This window comes from Puma concolor, chromosome D3, assembly GCF_028749965.1.
Source record: "Puma concolor isolate L17-30 chromosome D3, mPumCon1.1.hap2, whole genome shotgun sequence".
In the NCBI taxonomy this organism is placed as follows: Eukaryota; Metazoa; Chordata; class Mammalia; order Carnivora; family Felidae; genus Puma; species Puma concolor.
In genome coordinates, this window is record NC_141678.1 from 24,890,216 (window position 1) to 24,908,872 (window position 18,657).

General features: G+C 43.1%; 1 protein-coding gene across 2 annotated transcripts in view; it reads left to right on the plus strand.

The window, feature by feature from the left end:
* PITPNB (phosphatidylinositol transfer protein beta) overlaps positions 1-18,657 on the plus strand; it is a 64,208-nt gene that overhangs the window by 31,558 nt on the left and 13,993 nt on the right. For both annotated transcript variants that reach the window (XM_086682180.1, XM_086682181.1), the window contains exon 7: positions 10,615-10,692. In XM_086682180.1, coding sequence (XP_086538306.1) covers positions 10,615-10,692 — 78 coding nt within the window. The remainder of the gene's footprint in view (positions 1-10,614; positions 10,693-18,657) is intronic.

An 18,657-nucleotide genomic window follows, 5' to 3' on the forward strand; every position in this document is an offset into this window, starting at 1 on the left:
CCCAGTCAGTGTCCAGGTAGCACTCTGGGCTCCACGTAGCTCTCCAGGAGATTTCTGTACATGCTCACACTTGGGACATGCTCAAGTATACACGATACAGAGTGAAGATTGCACAGTGGGCACTCTTTGAGGGTCATGGTCCAAAACATTCACCCCAGCCTTTATTTTCACTGTTAAGGAGTTTGAGCCCAGGAGGAAGTGCTGTAACTTCCCTGAGCCACATAAGCACTGGAAAGAGGAATCTGGACTTAAAAGTGGGGCTGCTGACTTATTTTTGTCTTTCTAGAGCATCTTCTCACCATATGATGTTCCTTCCTTTGCAATATGTTAAGAGCATGCTTAATTTATTTAAAACAAACAATCAACCACCTGTTCTTTCCATCTCCCCTGGTTCCCCAAAATAGCAGTTTCATTAGTGGCCTGGGTCACCTCCTCCCGCAACTGCTAGATGCTGGGATATTTGGAAATTTGCATCTGTGCAAGAGAACAAAAAAGGATTGGAGCCCCTAAGATGTCTTTTGGTGTGGGCGCTTACAGAGAGCACCATACGTTTTCTCTTATGTGCACTTAGCTAACATCTTTTGGAACTCACTGTTTGCTCTGTGTTGGTATGGTAAATATTTTTCCATATAAAGAGAAATTGTATCTGTCTGAAGGGAGTGCAAGATTCTTAATCAGCAAACACATTAAAGTGTTCCTAAGTGACTTGGAGTTGGTTGCTTGTATAGTGAGTGTGGTGGTGCTAAGGGCCCCTGTGCCAAAGGACGCCCCCCTCCCCCCATCCCACCCCCACCCACACAACTGATACAGACCAGCGCTGGGCTCCAGGCTGTAGCCAAAGTCCGAGTTCGAAGGCTGACTAGAACCTAGAGGTTTGGAGTTTTGTACTTTACTAAAAGAAGAGTTCTGGCCCATTTTAGTTGTACACCAAAAGATTATAATGGAATTGTTGGGCTCTTCTAAACTGCTCCCTTAAGCCGTTTGTGGAAATTCCATGGTAATCCCTTTAAGGATTGTGATGTTCAAAGAAACAAGTTTGGGCTTTTTGCTTGTTCTTTCTGGCCTTGGCCATTTGTTCTTTGTTTATGATGCATTTATTTGGTATGTTTTGGTAGGCAGTTTTAGTTGAGAGTAGAAATGTGCTAAGCAGTACCTGGTTTTCTGAATCCCATTTGCCTTTGAAAAATGAATATTTAAGACTTGCTTTTCCATGCATTTAGCTCTTTTTACTTTGAATGCACCATTCCCTTGAGTGTGTAACATTCTGACACTTCTAAGTTTATTTTTTTAGAGAGCGGAGCGGGGAGGGCAGAGAGCAGGACAGATAGAATCCCGAGCAGGCTCCATGCTGCCATCACAGAGTCCAGTGTGAGGCTCAGTGCCACAAACCGTGAGACCATGACCTGAGCCAAAATCAAGAGTCAGATGCTTAACCAACTGAGCCACCCAGGCACCCTGAACAATGACCCTTTTTAATTGTTTTAAACCACGAGTGTATATTGTGTTTAGTTACTGCCGTTTTTTTTTTTTTTTTTTTTTTTGTTTTTTAAAGATACTTTTTCCTGAATGTCAGCCTTGGAAAGCTGATGAAACTTGGTTTGTTTATTTAGGCATGTAAGTTTTGGTCACACCTTAAGCAATGCTTGTTTCTCGTGCTCTAGAAAGGATTTGGGCCTATCTTTTTCTTTGATCAGGCATTCTGTGGGACAGTGCCCAGATGTTACACATTTGAGTGCATAGTCTTGGCAACATATGCTTTACTGTACTGCCTTTAGAAAAAAACTTCATTAATTTTAAGGAAATGCAAGAATCATAAATTATGCTTTCTATGTAATCTTTAAAAGATTAAATTTTTTCTAAAAACAGGAAATCTGGCTAGAAAAAGTTAAATATTAGCTCCAACTTTGTGAAATTGTTCATATTTGTCAGCTTTGAGCCACACAAATGACATTTTTGGGGTCAACCTAATAGACCTTCCAAATTAATCTTTGATGGATAATAACCCATAGCAGTCAGCACCGACCATTACTTCACTTCATCGTCTCTCCCGGCTTTTCAAAAAGGTCTGCATTCTAGATGTTGCTTTTGTTTCAGCTGTAGCTGCTTGCTTCCTAAGAAGGGCTTTCTGCTTGTCGGAGCTGTGCAGGGGCTACCTAATTCTTTAGTCCTGAAAAGAGCTTTTGTTTATTAGAAGTTTGTGACTGAGAGCCAGCGAGTCCAAGGAGAGCCTGTGGTTGCCAAATGCGGCTTCAGTTCTCTTTGGCGTGAGCAGACACTCGATCTAGTAGAGTACCTCTTCCTTTTGCTGTTAAAATGAACGTAGACTAAGCGTTAGAAACTTCTCTCTGGTGTATGTGCGAGAGCTCCAAGAGCTCCTTATTAAAGCGTGTGCAGAGTAAGGAGGGGAGACGTGTGACCCAGCTCCTCACTGTAATCGTAGCCCCCTTGAACTCGGGGGGAAGAAAAAACCAAAACAACTCAAGTATAGCTTTTAAGGTAGCGGTGATTTTGCATTTGCTTAAGAAATTTCCCCTTGTCAAATAAATGCTCGTCTTGTCCCACCTTTTCTATGCTGGGAAGCAAGCCACTGTCGAAATCCTTTTTGTAGTAAGTTATAGAGGTTTACCCCCCATCCTTAAAGGAGATACAAATAAACATAGGCATGGTTTTTATTGAAAAGAAATGTAAAAACGTTCCCCACTTTATTCTGCTCCCTTACATGGTCAACTTTTGGAACTCTTAGAAGATTTACATCCAGCCAGGGATTTGGAGAATGTCCTAGTGTATTTGAAGGCATAGTTGCATGGCAGTGCCCCCTTGTGGGAAAATAACATATTGCTTCGTTCATAAGCTTGGTTAAATCTTAGCAAGGACTTTTAAATTTCCCTTAAAAATCTGCATGTACAAGTCTATTTTGCACAAAATGCTTTTTCACTAAAACCTGTTAACTTAATGTTTACTTCTGATCTCTTCCATATTTTAAAAATAAAAAAGTAGGGGGGCGGTGGAGGTGGTGAGGTGTGAGGTCGAGTTGCTCCAGTTTCTGGATTGGGGGGAAAACGCCATTTTGAGCAGCTGAAAGAAATTCGCATAAATGGCTTCAAATCGAGTTTTTTTTTAAGTGTATTCCTTATAAAAGCCTCCCACCCCCCTTTTTTTTATTAAAAGCAGTGCAACTCTTTTTTTTTTTAATTTTTTTTAATGTTTATTTTTGAGAGAGAGAGAGAGCGAGAGCACGCGCACACATGAGCTGGGGAGGGGCAAAGAGTGAGGGAAACAGAATCTGAAGCAGACTCCAGACTCTGGGCTGTTAGCACAGAGCCTGACTTGTGCCTGGCTTGGGGCTCACGAGCCGTGAGATCGTGACCTGAACCAAAGTCAGACGCTCAACCGACTGAGGCACCCAGGCACCCCAGCAGTGTAACTCTTTCTTAGGGAGAGGGGGAGCAAAGATCCCTTCATTACTTGAGTACTCTCAGATGATAAAGCGTAAATCACATCACATGTTTGCATTCAAAAGTGTGGTGGTTGGCCAGGTTGTTGACAGAGCTGCCTTGAGTCTTGGCCCGTCTGCTCTGCAAGGGCAAGGGATTTCACTTCTCCACCCCCAGAAATGGTGGGATCACCTGTGTTCCAGCATTGTGACGGTTAGCTGGGAGAATGCATGTGCCTGGCATATAACAAGTTCTCCAAACATAGTAGCAAGAATAGTGCTGGTTATTGGATTTTGCTCTTGCTGTAAAAAAAAAAAAAAAAATTGTTTCCCTGCAATTATTTCCTACTTAATGTTTGTTAAATTAGTGCTAATGGGTTAACTGGGGGTCCTGGGGCTTAGGAGCAGCTGTGTCTGAGGTCAGCTCATAAACCAACATGGACGTTTTGCTGGAAAGGGCTCACCTGAATATTCATTAGGGCTTTCCCCTGGTTTTAGTTTAAGGAATTTGATATGATAGGTTTTATGATCTGTTGTCATTTAAGAAATAAATACATTTTGTGTTAAGTAAGACTTTTCCTGAACATATTACGTACATTTCAGGCATTTGCAATTTAATCTTTAAAAATGTAATGTTCAACATTCGTATCAAGAGTATTAAGAGTTATTCATTTTAAAATGCTCTAATCAGTATTTAACTGCAAATAGGTGGTAGTAACAAATATATTGTATATTTGTGCATGAAACATAGGCTTACCCAAACCAGTAGCCCATTTATCTGAGGGCAGGGCTCAGGAGTAGCCCACCAGCCCTGGGCTATCCAGGAATCCCTTTTCCCGCCCGCCAAGGGCTTTACTCCTTTTCCCCCGCACCTCCCCTTCCCGAGTCTCATCTAGAACACAACTATCTGGTTCCCCTGCAGGTGTGCAGGAGGAGATGGAGTCTGTCACTTCAGGGTTGTTTTTTTGTTGTTGTTGTTTTTACTTTCATTTTATTTTTATTTATTTTTTTAAGTAGCATGGGGCTCAAATTTAACGGCCGCTAGATCAAGAGTCGCTCGCTCTAACAACTGAGCCAGCCAGGTGTCCCTGTCACATCAGGCTTTTGGTTGCAACTTCTTTTCAGGGCTGAAATTGATTTCTTTCTATTTCTCTATTAATTTGTAGCCTTCCAAAGGCTTTCGGGGTCTGCCTTCATAAGCGTGACAGTGTTGGCGGTCTCTGAAAGAATGGAAGAGGCACCCAGCCCACTGTGCCCCTAGCCTGGCTGTGCCCTAGCCTGACTATTCTAAGCTATGGCCACCTTTTAGCATAGAGCTCTGTTGACAGCCTCTGCCCCCTTCCCATGCTCAGCCCCACCGCTACTCCCACCCCAGATCTCTATGCAGGGTCTCCAGGAGATTAAAAAGATCACAAAAAAAGTGTTCTCTTCAGCCCTGTAGGTTTGACTGCATTTCTCTGTTCTGAGTGCAGTTGTTTAAAAATTAGCCTTTTAGGATTCATTGGTGGGAAGCCGGTAAGGATTAATGAGAAGGCTGAATTAGAGAATATTTTTTAATGCAGTTTTGTTCCTCAGAGGTACATTCAGTAACAGAAACTAGGCCAACAAGTTATTGACAATTAGTGGTCCTTTGGGAATCTGCTTTAATGAATAGATAAGAATGATTTGTAATTAGCATAATAATTATATGCAAATGAATGCTTCTGAATTGCTCTAAAACACTTCTGAACTGTTTAAACAGCCCTCCTGAGATCTTGTTACTCTATTAATTTGTGTAGCAAATCTTTTTTTCATAGATCACGCAAAGATAAACTTCAGTCCAGCCCCTGTCCGAATTATTATAAATTCCAAGGTGGTAGGACCTGAATTAATGAGATTTACTTATACTATATTAATGGTGCTCTGTGGGAACCTGAAAGGGTGAGGGGTCCTTGGGGAGCTGTAATTAAAAATAGGAAAGAAAGCTGCTTATTTGAAAATAACTGTTGAAATGAGTTTCTTAAACAAGTTCGTAAATGTTATTTGTCTTTACACCTCTGTTACTTGCTGTTGCAAAATTTAATGCAAACATTTTTTTTTCACGGGCTTCCCCTCTGGAGTCTGGCTTAGATTTTGTCAGCTCCAATTAGTTATGCGCTGGGGTCAGCGGTGATAGGATCCAGGAACGCCTTGTTTTCCAAGTGCCACAATACGTACTGAAAAATGAAGCGCAGTGCTAATAGATGATGTTTGTTATTTATCTTCATATTTAATTTGGTTTTCTCCCCCTCATCCTGGGCTTTACTTTTAGGATGTGATTAGAGGAAATAAGCTTTGCTAGGTTGAGCGGCGATACCCGTGCATTCTCAACTTCGTGATTATCTTTGAGCTATTTGAATAGACACCTAATTAATCATCTTGTGCTCAAGGAAAGCATTTTACGGCAGGCTGCGGGATCCTAATATCTCTCTCAAGTTTTTATTTTTTACCCCGCAGAATGGTTTCTTTGTGCTGGGGGCGGGGGGGAGCGGGGGTCGCGCAGGGTGCCCTTTTAGGAGCAGGTGCGGAGGCTGCTAATGCTGTGGCTTAGGCCCTCTTCTTAGCCTCCATTTCGCCTCACCTGTGGCAACCCATGCCTGGTTCTCCGAGCAGTTTCTGGCGTGTGGCGCTCATCTCGATTTTTCCACAAGCTGTCAAGAATCTCCTGCCGGTCCCCCCCCTCCTACTCACTTCCCATTCATAATCATGAGTTAAATCTGGGCTCAAGGACATTTAGGTTGGCTCAGCACAGATTTTGTACTTGCATTTGGGGGGACAGCCACTCTGCTAAGAGATTCATAAAACTAATATTCTTTGTCTTCAGAATGAATCTGGTTTCTGTTGAGAGTTTCTGTTGAGAGCTGTAGAGGCTAACAGATGTACACCCAAGAGGTAGCACAACTTTTGTATTCCAGTGACAGAAAACAGCTATTTATAAGAATTTAATGAACGTACTCTGTGGCTCCAGCATGGAGACTCAGTAAGCCATTTATTTCCCATATTATATTTTATTTGTTCTCCAAAGGGTGTCTCGACTTTCACTTGCCTCCTTTTTTACTTAAGTGAGAGTTTTCAATTAAATAGAGTTGTATTACCACTAATCCGAATGTACCTTATGCTGATACCATTGTGTTTTTCTGTCGTCGAGGCCCTGGTATTGGTGGAGCGAACGGGTGTCCGGGGACATTACACCTAACTTGATAATGATGGTTTTACCGAGCCCTTATCTGGCCAGGCCTCTGGGCATCATACAGATAATTAAAATTTGATCGTAAAAATTTTTAAACACAGTGCACCTTAGCGATAAGATTTTTCTACTTTTAAACGCGATTTTAAACCTCGTTTTAAAAATACACTTCCTTGGCCTGGTGAATTTGCTTTTTTTTTCCCAAGGATTACAGAAAGTGCATAGCAAATTCAGCCTTCAGAATACCCAGGAGCTGAAGACTCAAGTAGGCTACAGCTGTCTTCACCCACAGTATTCTAAAAGAACTAATGAGATGAGAAGTCTGCAGCTGGTGGCAAGCACAATAAACCATGAGCCAAGGGCTTCTCTTCATCAGAGCCTCCCCTTTCCCCATGGGATCCCGAAGGAGACAGAATACTAACAAAGCCAGCAGGCTGTCTCATTCCACACTATTGCTCATTTGCAGCTATAATTGGTAGCTGAGGTTGCATTCTGTATGCCGAAACTGTCATACATGAAGGAATATATTTGTTCATTGTGATACGGATATGAATCGGCCAGTTTTCAAATGCAGAAAGACCAAACCAGCAATCCAACAATAAAATCGTAGCGAAGAAGGTAGCTGTTCAGAAAAATTAAGTGTTTTGTTATAAAGGTACAAAACCGACGTTGTTAAAACCACACCTGCCTCCTGCTTTGTAATACCTTGGCACTTAATTCAACTGATTAAACATTTACGTATGCAAACTAACATTAAAACACAAAAAATTCCTGGGTTTTGACAAGATGCATTATCCTCATCTGTCAGGGTTAAGGTGCTATTGTTAATAATTGGGTCTTATGACACTTTCAGTGTTACACCTTTAATGTTTGCTGCTTTTTAGTCAAGAGAAAACAGCTGGGAAGACTTACCTTGGGAGATACATGAGTGTGTGTGTGTGTGTGTGTGTGTGTGATATTTTATATGCACACACTCCTGCCTTACAGGCAAATCCACTTTGATGCCTCTGCTGCTGCTGCTTCTTGGTGTTTTTGAAATGGGTTTTGCTTATCTGGCAGTTGTGGACACCCTTCTGCTGCCTCCTGTGTGGTCCACTAGAATGAGCCGGGGACAGAGGCCCAGAAGGCTGGAGTTAAGTCCTGGGCTAGGAGAGCCATACCACTTGGTCGTTGGGACTGTGGCTTCCTCATCTGTCAAATGAGGCGGCTGGGATGGTCTTCATGGGCGGGTTTCCCTCCGTAATTCTGTGGATCCTTTAGTTCCAAAAGGTGTCGCAGGGTATGTACGTGGTAGTAACGACAAAGGCTCGGAAACAGGCTTTTTCTGCCACAGTGTGACAGGTGCAGAGCAGAGAAGCTCTGAGGCGTTACTCTGCCCTCTTCAGTTAGTATGTCAGACAGGCATCGAAAGGCCCGGAGGTGGGCACCCTGGTACGGAGCTGGGGTCGGGAAGGACCTGAAGGGGTGTCGTCAGCAAAGCCCACCCGATCCGTCTGTTCGTTTTGACCTCCACCGGTGCCATAATCGTACAGAAGTTCGTTCTGTGGGCTCCATTTCATCAGTTCTGAGGCTCCCCTGCCCGCTTTTCCTCCCGTTTTAATACACTGAGAATTAGGGTTTGTCTGCCAGGTGTGGCATGTTTCATTGGCTTGAGTGTGTTCCTTCTTCCTGTCACATAAAATGGCGGAGCATGCTCTGACAGTCCCTCGGATTTAGGAAATGTGCGATTTACCATTCAGCCCGTGCCAGGCTCCATCATATCTCACATTTTGCATTAAGAAAAAATTTTGAACGGCATGCCCACAATGAGGTCACATCTGAGATGGTATTTAAAAAAAATAAAAAAGTATTCCCCCCGCCCCCCCCCACTTAAGTGGGTTGAAATGGTAAACACTGGCCAGGCCTCTGGACGTTATACAGGTAGTTAAAAATTGAATCACAAGAATTTTTAACATCTACCTTTGCAGTTAAGGTTTTTCTACCTTTTAAACACGATGTTAAAACTGATTTTAAAAATGCCTTTCCTTGGCTTGTGTCCGTTGATTTCAGTTCTGACTCTCATTCTCTCCATTCTCTGTTGGCGGTTAACCCCTACTCTCTGGGGTTTCGGTTCTTTGTTTGCCTCTTCCTTTCTCCCAGCTCCACTGCGACTTCCTAGGAGCTGGCACCAGGTAGGTGCTGGTTCTCCTTGTGTCCTCAGACCCCTTGGGCTCCCCTCTTAGCATCCTGCACGCTACCTTCTACGTGGTGGCTACTGAATAAATAGATTCGATTGAGGGACATGGTGGCAGAAGTGATTATTTGATAGGATGTTAAATACTTTCAATTTTGGGGAAAAGTAAGCTTGTCTCTAGATTTTAATTCCAAGCCTCAGACTTAGAGAAAACATTTGATGGCGTTACATGATGGTTTATATCGGCTGGTTGCGCACTGTTAACCTTGGTGTTGAGACTGCCTGTACGATGGATTCTTTTCTCAGCAGTGAAGTTGTTAATTTTGAGGGTGCGGCTCTAAATTGGAATTTAAGAATTCACGTTAGTTGACAGAAATTGAACTTTCTGTGATGTGCCCAGACACATGTAACTCCAGAAGTCCTCTGGCCCCTGGCAGGCGGCTTGTTCTGGTCTGTCGTAACTGGATAGTGCTGCCTGACCTAATGCCTACTACCACATTGCAGATCTTAAAGCAGTAAGAATCAGTGTAGCCAGCTAAATGTTTGTGTAATAATTTTAGCACACTGTTGGGCCCTTTTTGAATTGTTGTTTTCTACTTGAACCTCACATTTTCCCTTCTTCACACAATTTACGTCTAACTTTCTCTTTAGGAATTACTGACACATCATGTGCATCTACTGAGTAAATGTTGAATCTCAGAGCGGCTGCCTCTCAACATGTTTTCTTTGATTTGTGAAAGTTTGTGTTATACTTAGAGATGTTCAGTGCTTGCCTTTATCTCTAGAACAGTGATGTTTCACATACGACTTGTCTGGGTGTTTTCCTTAAAGTACATGGTCTTTCCATGAATGTTGGGAAGGACCCCAGGCTCAGGGGCTCAGGAATTCTGCGTGACAAGGCAAAGGCTCTCCCTTTGTAGTATTTTCAGCTCACCAGCTGACCTCTGCTCACTGTGGCCATTGAAACTCATTTCTTTTTTTAAATCTGAACTTTACTCTTTAAGGTAGTTTTTTTCCTATCTGTAGGTTGTGTGTATATGTGTGTATGTGTAGAGCAGGCAGGTTGAAAAAGATTACTTCTTTCATTTCCTCCATTCTATAAGGAAGAGGATGTTAGGGAAGTAGAATTTACACACGCTAGAACTTTGCATAAAACCAGTCTTAAGGCCGTTCCGCTGTGACGTGATACAACTGAGGTAGTTCTGTGATGGAGGCATAAACCCCTCGCTCACCTCCTGTGACGAGGGGCTTCCATTAGCAAGCCGAGGGATTTGCACCCTACGGGTCTCTGAACAAGGGTGTGGACAGGCTGGCCTTGTCATTGAGGCACCCAGCACAGACCCAGCCATGGAAGAGATCAGGGCCGGGCTGGGGGGGTGCTGCCGCAGGATTGATAGTTCTGATCTGCGTTCCCGGCCACAGTGGTAGCTCTCAGTCATCACCGATGGATATTGTCAAGACGGGGATGGTTTTATTTCTTGAATGTGCCTGTATGTGTATCGACATGTTGAAACTGTTAAAAGACGTGGGAAGGTTTGTGGAGCTCTTCAGTAACCAGTGGCTTGCTCGTCAAGACTTCTGTTACTGAATATTGTGTAGTCATCTTGCCTTAAAGTGTAAAACAGAACCAAACCCAAAACTTACTATCATAACGAAGTGTTTTCCTACTTTTCCGCAAAGGCACAGTAGTAAGCCTAATCAGTTTCTGTCCTGTGTTTTAGTAGCTGCAAAGAGCTGTTCTGGCAAGGTTAAAGAAATTTCTCTGGGTTCCTTCTCTGCCTCTGACTTTGTTTTGCTTTGCAGGACTACAAAGCTGATGAAGACCCAGCGTTATTCCAGTCAGTCAAGACCAAGAGAGGCCCTTTGGGACCCAACTGGAAGGTACTGGATGCTGACCTTTCTGACAGGCAGAGTCTTGGCAACAGACCACTTGACAGGTCCCGGGTCTGGGAGAGCTGGTGACGTTTAAGTGAAAAATAGAAATGGCACAGAAATAGTTGTATTTGCGATGCAGTTGGCCAGCACTGTGCTGCATTAACAAACAGAACATAGCCAGACTGTCACTTTCAGCATCATGCTATTCTGATAACTCTTAAAAAGAGACAAGTGATTTAGTCTTAGGGGATTGTAGTGTTCTCTTTTGAGACTTGAAGCAGTACAAAAATCCATGTTAAATGAAGGTTTATAGTTTAAATTTAGTCTTAGTGGAAACCGAACAAGTTCCCTTCACCTGAGCTCGTGTTCCTGGCCTTTTAATAGTTACGTCTTGGAAACCGGAACACCAGAGAACAATTTTGATGGCAAGTAGTCACTTTCTAATAAAGAACACGCCCTTACTTTATTCACGGGAGTGAGAAAAGCAATGTCAAGGTAATAATTTAAATTGCTGTAGAAATAGAAGGCATTTTAAAGACATCCACTAAACTAAATGAGAGACCCTTAAAGAGGGCTTACTGTGGTGATGGCAAGTGATTACAGGTAATTTGACAGGAGCAGGGGAACATTAAAACCTAAATGTGCCCAGAGCACATTTCCACCAACACGTTTTATTTGGTAACCAGTCTGTTTATGCCGAAGCCAGTCATCGGTAGAAGACCTCTAGGTGTTAGTTGTTGTTTGCAGATAGGGGATTACTGTGACAGATAGCCCCACAAGTAACCTGTGGAGTGGCTCTTGGTGGGTGTCAGACTGTTGTGTGGACTGTCTTGCACGTCAGCTAAAATGAAGGATGGATCTGACTGTTCTACGAGAAATGATTCAGAATTCTCTTATTTTTACATTTGTTCTCTGGGTGGAGTTCAGTTCAAGATTCTCCCCGTTGAATGGCCATGCCCGTAGACTTTTGACTTGAATTCACAGGAAGTGATCTATGTCACTTACAAATCAAGGAACAAATTCAGTATGTGTGATCTAAACTTAGTTCAGTGGGTTTAAGAATTTCCCCCATCCTTGTGCAGATTTCTATATGTGGACCTTAGAACTTATGCTGAGTCAGAGAAGAGGTCTTTCCCCTTTGAGATTTAACCTGGCCTTCCAAAAAGGAGTGCTGTGTTGGAGCACCAGATGGGTGGCTGCCTCTAAGGCAGCCATATCTTCTCAAAGGCCATCTTGCTCCAGTAAGTACTAACTCTAGCTAATGATGCTTTTACAAGGGAAGAGAGGAGCCCGAAGTTGAGACTCAGGTGAATTAGACATTAAATTTTCTTGAAATTGTCAGCTTTTCAAGTGCACACTTGAAAAGGCGATGCTCCATTTTATGCTGGGCTGTCATGCTTGAGCTCCAGTCTCTTCTGTCGGAGCTCCCACCCAGTTTGAGAACAGGCAGCACATGTAGTTTGACACTGTGAGTTTTACCTAATTTCCAACGTTTTAGGAACCTGGAAGATGATTTTTATTCCTTTTTTATTTATGATTTTTGACTGCCATTGCTTTGTCTTTTATTATCAATTAATGATTAAAATTCTAGAATAGGTTTACTTTCTAGAAAGAATGTGAATTTTACATTTTTTTCAGGTTGCATTTTAGCAGTCTTTTCCCCCAGTGTGTGTGTGTGTGTGTGTGTGTGTGTGTGTGTGTGTGTGTGAGAGAGAGAGAGAGAGAGAGAGAGAGAGAGAGAGAGCGAGCGAGCGGGGGAGGGGGGAAACAATAGCTTATTATTTCTCTGGGAGAATGCTCACTGATAGTGATCCCTTTTTACCTATTTAACTCTTGGTTATTAACCTTACCCAAATGATGGTGAGTGTTGCTACCCTTAAAAGTTCAGTTATAGCTTAACTAAGTTACCATGATCCCAGAAATAACTAGTAGTTCCCCCCTGTCTCTGCGGTTTTTCTTTCCACGGTTTCATTTATCCGTGGTCAACTGCATTCTGGAAGCACATGATCCTTCTGATGTCACAAGGTCAGTAACCTGACGCTGCATCACAGTGCCTGCGTCATCCCCTCCCTTCATCTCAATGGTCATTTTATCATCTCACATCATACAAGAAGGGTGAGTCCAGCACAAGAAGATATTTGGAGAGAGAGAGAAAGACCACATTCATGTAACTTTCATTACAGTTTTTGTTATAATTGTTCTGTTTCGTGATTAGTTGTTGATCTCTCACTGTGCCTAATTTATAGATTACACTTCATCAAAGGTACATATATAGGAAAAAACAGTATATGCAGAGTTCGGTACTGTCCATGGTCTCAGGCATCCATTGGGGGTCTTGGAACATATTCCCCGTGGATAAGGGGGGACTACTGTAAGCATGCCATCCACGTATTCCTGTGAAGGAAAGAAAAGTAAAAAGGATGACGGTAGCTGGTAATACAACATAGAGAAAAATAGGAACCTGTGGATTGACTTGATCTTATCAGCATCTCCTGTAATTGTGTTCAGCAGGCCCTGGGGCGCCTGGGTGGCTCAGTCGGTTGGGCGTCCGACTCCGGCTCAGGTCTTGATCTCGCGGTTGGTGAATTCGAGCCCCGCGTCGGGCTCTGTGCTGACGGCTCAGAGCCTGGAGCCTGCTTCCGATTCTGTGTCTCCCTCTCTCTCTGCTCCTCCCCTGCTCATGCTCTTTCTTTCTCTCTCTCTCTCCTTCAAAAATAAATAAAAACGTTAAAAAAAAAAATTTAAGTTGTGTTTGGCAGGCCCTGTTTGCCAGTGACGATACCCACCATGGCACTGATGGTAGGGCTGGGTGGTAGTTGGGGATTTCTGTACGTCTGAACTAGGAGAGAAGGGAGGAATACGTGGTAACTAGGTGAAAAGGAAAAAGAAGTCCTGTTCTGGACCCACTTGCCCGAGAGTGTCTGTCAGAATGCTCCTGTGCAAGAGCGCAAGGGCTGCCCGCTCCCTCCGCAGCGGCTCTGGGCCTTCCCTCTGTGCGCCGTCCCATCCTCTCCCTTCAGTCTTCTTTCCCGTCGCCCCTCAGGAGAAACTCCCTTTCACGAGTACAAATTCAAAAGTGCATTCGGCACCAGGTTCAGACTCTGTGATCTCTTGGAAACTCTTCCTTACTTACCCCACGCTGGTGTGTTCCTTCTGAACTCTCACAGTATTTACTGGCTGTCTACGCCGGACTGGAGAGTGGAAAAGACATTTTCCTTGGTGCCAGGCGCTATGCGAGGTCGTGTTTCATCTTCACGACCTTCCTGTGGGGTAAGTACAACTGCTTCATTATATAGATGAGAAACTTGGCCAGAGAAACACAGGTAATAGTTGTAGGAGAAACAGCAGGATGTCTGACATCTCTATGGCACCTGATTCAGTGCCAGTCACAGAGATGCGTAGTGGGTGGAGACGTGACGCTTTCTGACCCCCACATCACCCCACATCTTTCTGACCCCCACATCACCCCACATCTTACGCCCTGTTGCATCAGGCCACGTGTGTGTCTGTACTCATGGTATTTGCTAGAATTTGATAATTGCTGTTAACATTTGTACGTTTCCAATGGTCAGGGAATCTGTAGGTGACAGTGGCACTGAGGGAAATCCATTTCCTTATCGCTTGTGGTATAGGCTGTGACTTCGTTAACTTAATCCTAGTTCTGGGCCTGGGTTTCCACATCTCTAGAATGGGAAGGACATTGTCACTGCCTTAGAAGGTTGTTGCCAGGACTGAATGAAGTAGTGAGTGTTACGTTCCCAATGCGGAGGAAGCTTTGGTCTTTGGAAATGAAAAGCCACATCATCTCTGGGGGTTGGTGAGATCTATACACAAGCTGCCCTATTAATGACACAGTTATCCCTTTTCTGTGTCTGGTATCCAGGGGTTCTCTTGTCTTAATAGCTGGGAGTCGTCAAGCCCATCTTGACTCGCTTGTCTGTACCCTTTGTCTTTAACGTGTGTGTGTTACGAGTGCTTAATGTGGGTCAGCCAAAGAGCAGAGGCCATATGAATGCTAGAGAACCTTTGCTAGTAAGTGGTCCTGAGGGTGCCAGGGGAGCACCAGTGAGTAGATTTTCATATTTTCCAACTGGATTAGAGTACGGACTTTTTTTTTTTTTGCCTGTGGTATGATACATACCTTTTATTTTTTAAAAACTACAAACCCAGGGATGCAGGCTTTAGTTATGGATTCATCTTCCTTCTGAAAAGAGAATTTTTTAAATCTGAGCACATGAGTTATATTTTGTTATTTAGGGGTCAACACTTAAGTGATTCTGTACATACTGATAGGGGAGGGATTTATAACCTGGTAAAGATTTTTGCTTCAAGGTAGATTGGTGCATTTGTTACGGATGTAAATGTTTATTTCTTTATAGCACTGCATGCACATGTATGTGTGCACATGTTTTGGTTTCTTCCATGTTTTGAAGGCTTTGTGTGTTCTGTGACATTGGTATGGCTGCCTGTTCTAATGGTTTATCACAAACCGTGTACGTGTGGATGCCTTTAGCTTTCAAGTGTACCTCTTCCGATCTGAAGGGCAGTCATCTTAACAAATTGAACCACCATCTTTGAAGATTATGGTGTCATTTGCATCCTATGGCAAGGCCGAATTTCTTTCTTCATTTAATGCTTCATTTAATGCTTCCTGAAGACTTAAAGTTCTTTGTCTCTATGTATAAGATAGTTAAGAATTAGGCCTATAAAGGTCTTTTGTAGGAGACTTTGCCAGAGTATCTGGCCCTTAGAGTGCTTGACGGGTCTCGGAACCATCCAGTGTCTAAACATTGCGGTATAAGGTGATCAGGTCAAATAAAGAAGTTGATCTAGAAATTGGGATTCTTTAATGTTATCTTTGTGTGCGTACATATGCTTTTTCTAGCCATAAAGGCACATCCTATTTATGTTCGAACTCCAGTCTGGAGCGAAAGTTCTGGCAGCTGGAGCTTTCACAACAGTATGTCGTGCTGTTTACCTGCTCAGTCCTGCTTTAGACTCATTTTAGAATTACCCGTGAAGCTGATCTGGATCCTTCAAGCTAGTGGAGGGCAGCCATCTGTGGATTGTAGGGACGCTGATTTGTTCCCTGCCACACTACCAAGACTCCTTTCTCCTCCCGCCTCTCATCTGTGGAAAGAAGGTGGGAGCCTTGTCAGTGGCCTGAAGTGAAGATACCACAAGGTTCTGTTGGCCAGGGATGGGAAGAAGGGAAGCAGGGGTGAGGGAGAGCTCAGAGCCCAGCTGTGGAAATCTCTTTGAGATAGAGCCTTGCGAGAAGGCAGCCCAGAGCCCTCAAGAGGCTAATGAGCACCTGATAGCCTCTCGAGGAGAGAGACCGAGGGTCCTTTCCTGTCTTCATCTAGACATGGCTCTCAGTCCTGGGAAAGATGTGAAGACATTAAAACATGTTCCCTCCCTATCATCTCATTTTCAAAAACCTATAGTGGGTGGCATACAGAGACTTAATAATTAGTGTCTGGTTAGACCACATTGTAGCTTACGTATAATAAAGCCGACCTGAAAACATGGCTAGGTTTTTTTGGTTTTGTTTTTGTTTTCTTGAGCACCTGGTTTGCAAATGAGGTTTTTAATTCAGTATAAAAATAAGTAGCGCTTGGTCTGTGTGAATTACCCAATTCCTACAGAGGACAGCAAGAAATCTGTCCCATGTCTTCAAGAAGCTAAGTGCCCCGGGAGTGATACACGAGTAGTTCTAGCCTTATCGTGGCTACTGAATGCCTCTGTTCTCAGGCAGCACCAACGGACGCAGGCAGGGAGACAGATGGAGTGTCTTACTTGGGTTCGAGAGGTGATCTGACAGGATGGGCCCCTTGCAGGGTTCTTACTGACACTGTCAGGGACAGTGTTTTCTTCACGAGCATTATCTGAAGAGTGAACCTGTGGTTTCCCTTGCACATGGTGTCACTCCTAGAGTAATTGGACACAAGCACGAAGCACATGTCATAGTTCTGATTAGGAAAATGGGTGTGAGCTCCACAAACACTAAGTTTGGAGACATGGAAAATGTGACTGATTATCCTGTCACAGGCAGTAAGCTTTCCTGTCTTCACTTCATTTTGCCTGTTTTCATGAAATTAGTTTAGCCTGTGATTAGTTTAGTCTTTTGAACTTCTTTTTCGCATTTGCTTACTCTCTTTAACATTTCCCATTTGCCGAGTCAGATAAGAATCTTCCAGCCCTGGACTCTGCTGCAGTCCTCTGTTGATGACCTTCTCATGGCACTTGGTGTGTCCCCTGTCAGAGCGGGGGTCTGTGTGCTCACTGGGCCTCCTTCCCCACCCCCTTCGTCCCTGTTACAACACTGAGTTTTCGGCCATGGGCTCTGTGTCTGACCTACTTAACGTGGGGCACTGCCCAGCACCGAGGTTCGTGCCTGGGAGAGGCTTAGTAAGTATTTGCTGGATTCAAGTTAACTGCCTTAAACCAAATAAAAAGCAACCAAACGTTGGACTTGCTGTGTACTTACAGAGAATATGATGTCCACTGTAGATCTGTCTAAATGGCTGCCAAAAAAAAAAAAAAAAAAAAAAATCCGAACAAAACTGAGGGAATGGTGAGGCTGAGTTGGGGAATTGGGTTTTGCTTGAGAGTTAAGTACACATACTTCACATATATTCTGTAATCCTCTGTTGATATTTACTGATGCGTGCACTGGCAACAGCCCCAGCAGTGCATTTATTTTTAACTTTCTTAGTGAAATCTGGGTTGGAAACTTACATTATGAAATCAACAGCTGAAATTGAGCATTCATATTGCCTAAAATTGAGAAATTAAAATATAAAGGCAGTGTGAGCCTTCCAGAACCTGCCGCGTACTTCCAGAGTATTAATCTGGTGATCTGTAGCACATACCAATTCCTTTTCCATCCCCACGCATTTTGACCAGGAAGGAGCGTGTGTGGAGTTGACGTGTAGTGTGGCATTGTGAGAGGACTACATTTTTAGGAAATGAGTTTCCATAATGCCTTTGGGCTTGTTTCATTTATTTTTCCTAATTGTCTTGTACGTTTGTTTATATTTGTTTGTCACAGATGCAAGAAACTAGTTCTTGTGGATAACTCGGGCTGATTGCTCGCCATTCCGGTTAAACACGCTGCGTTTTGTTTAGTTATGCTGCGTGGCTCCAGTATACATTTCTCTCCCTTAGGCCTCGTCCACATACCTCAGAGTAACCTAATATGCGTTGTTAAATTAAAAACATGATTTGCGTTTGGGGGTTTCATTTATGGTTAGGAACATGAAATGTAAGGAATTCAGTGAACACACAAACGAAATACAATTTTAGAAACGTTTTCTCCACTAGCTTGTGCTTGCTGCATTACAGATGAAATTTAAATTCTGTAAAGATGAGTCATAATTTAGGGTTCTTCTGTTAGCCTGTGGTTTTCATTTTATAGAACTCCTGACTGTTCTTGTCTTTTGGTAACCAACCAGTCTTTACCTTTTATTTTCAATTGTTCTTTTTTTTCGTGCTTTCATCTATATAAAACTCATATTTATCAGCAAAGTAATTTTATTTACAACTAGATTTAGGAAAGAGTTAATCCTGTTTTTGCTTTAGGTTAGCAAATGTGAAGTTTGAGCTGAGTCGGAATTAATGTGTGAATGATCTGAATTTTGATTTTGGCTTTATTTGCCTTGGGCTTATTTTTCTACCTGATGAAGAGGAAAACGTTTGTATTGTCCAAGGCGAGAGAGGAAGCTTTGCTTTGCCCCAGTGAACATCCTGAGAACTGGACAGACAAGCTGGAACTCCTTTGGGTTCTGTGGATCCTAGAACAGTCCTCTGAATGTGGAATGCCAAATATTTGCCCCATTGAGATTTTTCACGTTTTGAAAGTCACACATTTTTTCACAAGAATATGTCTGATGACTCTGAAGAGTATGTCATATTTTACTTTGCCTGTGTACCTCATTTTTACTTTAGAAGTTTAAGATTAGGAAAAAT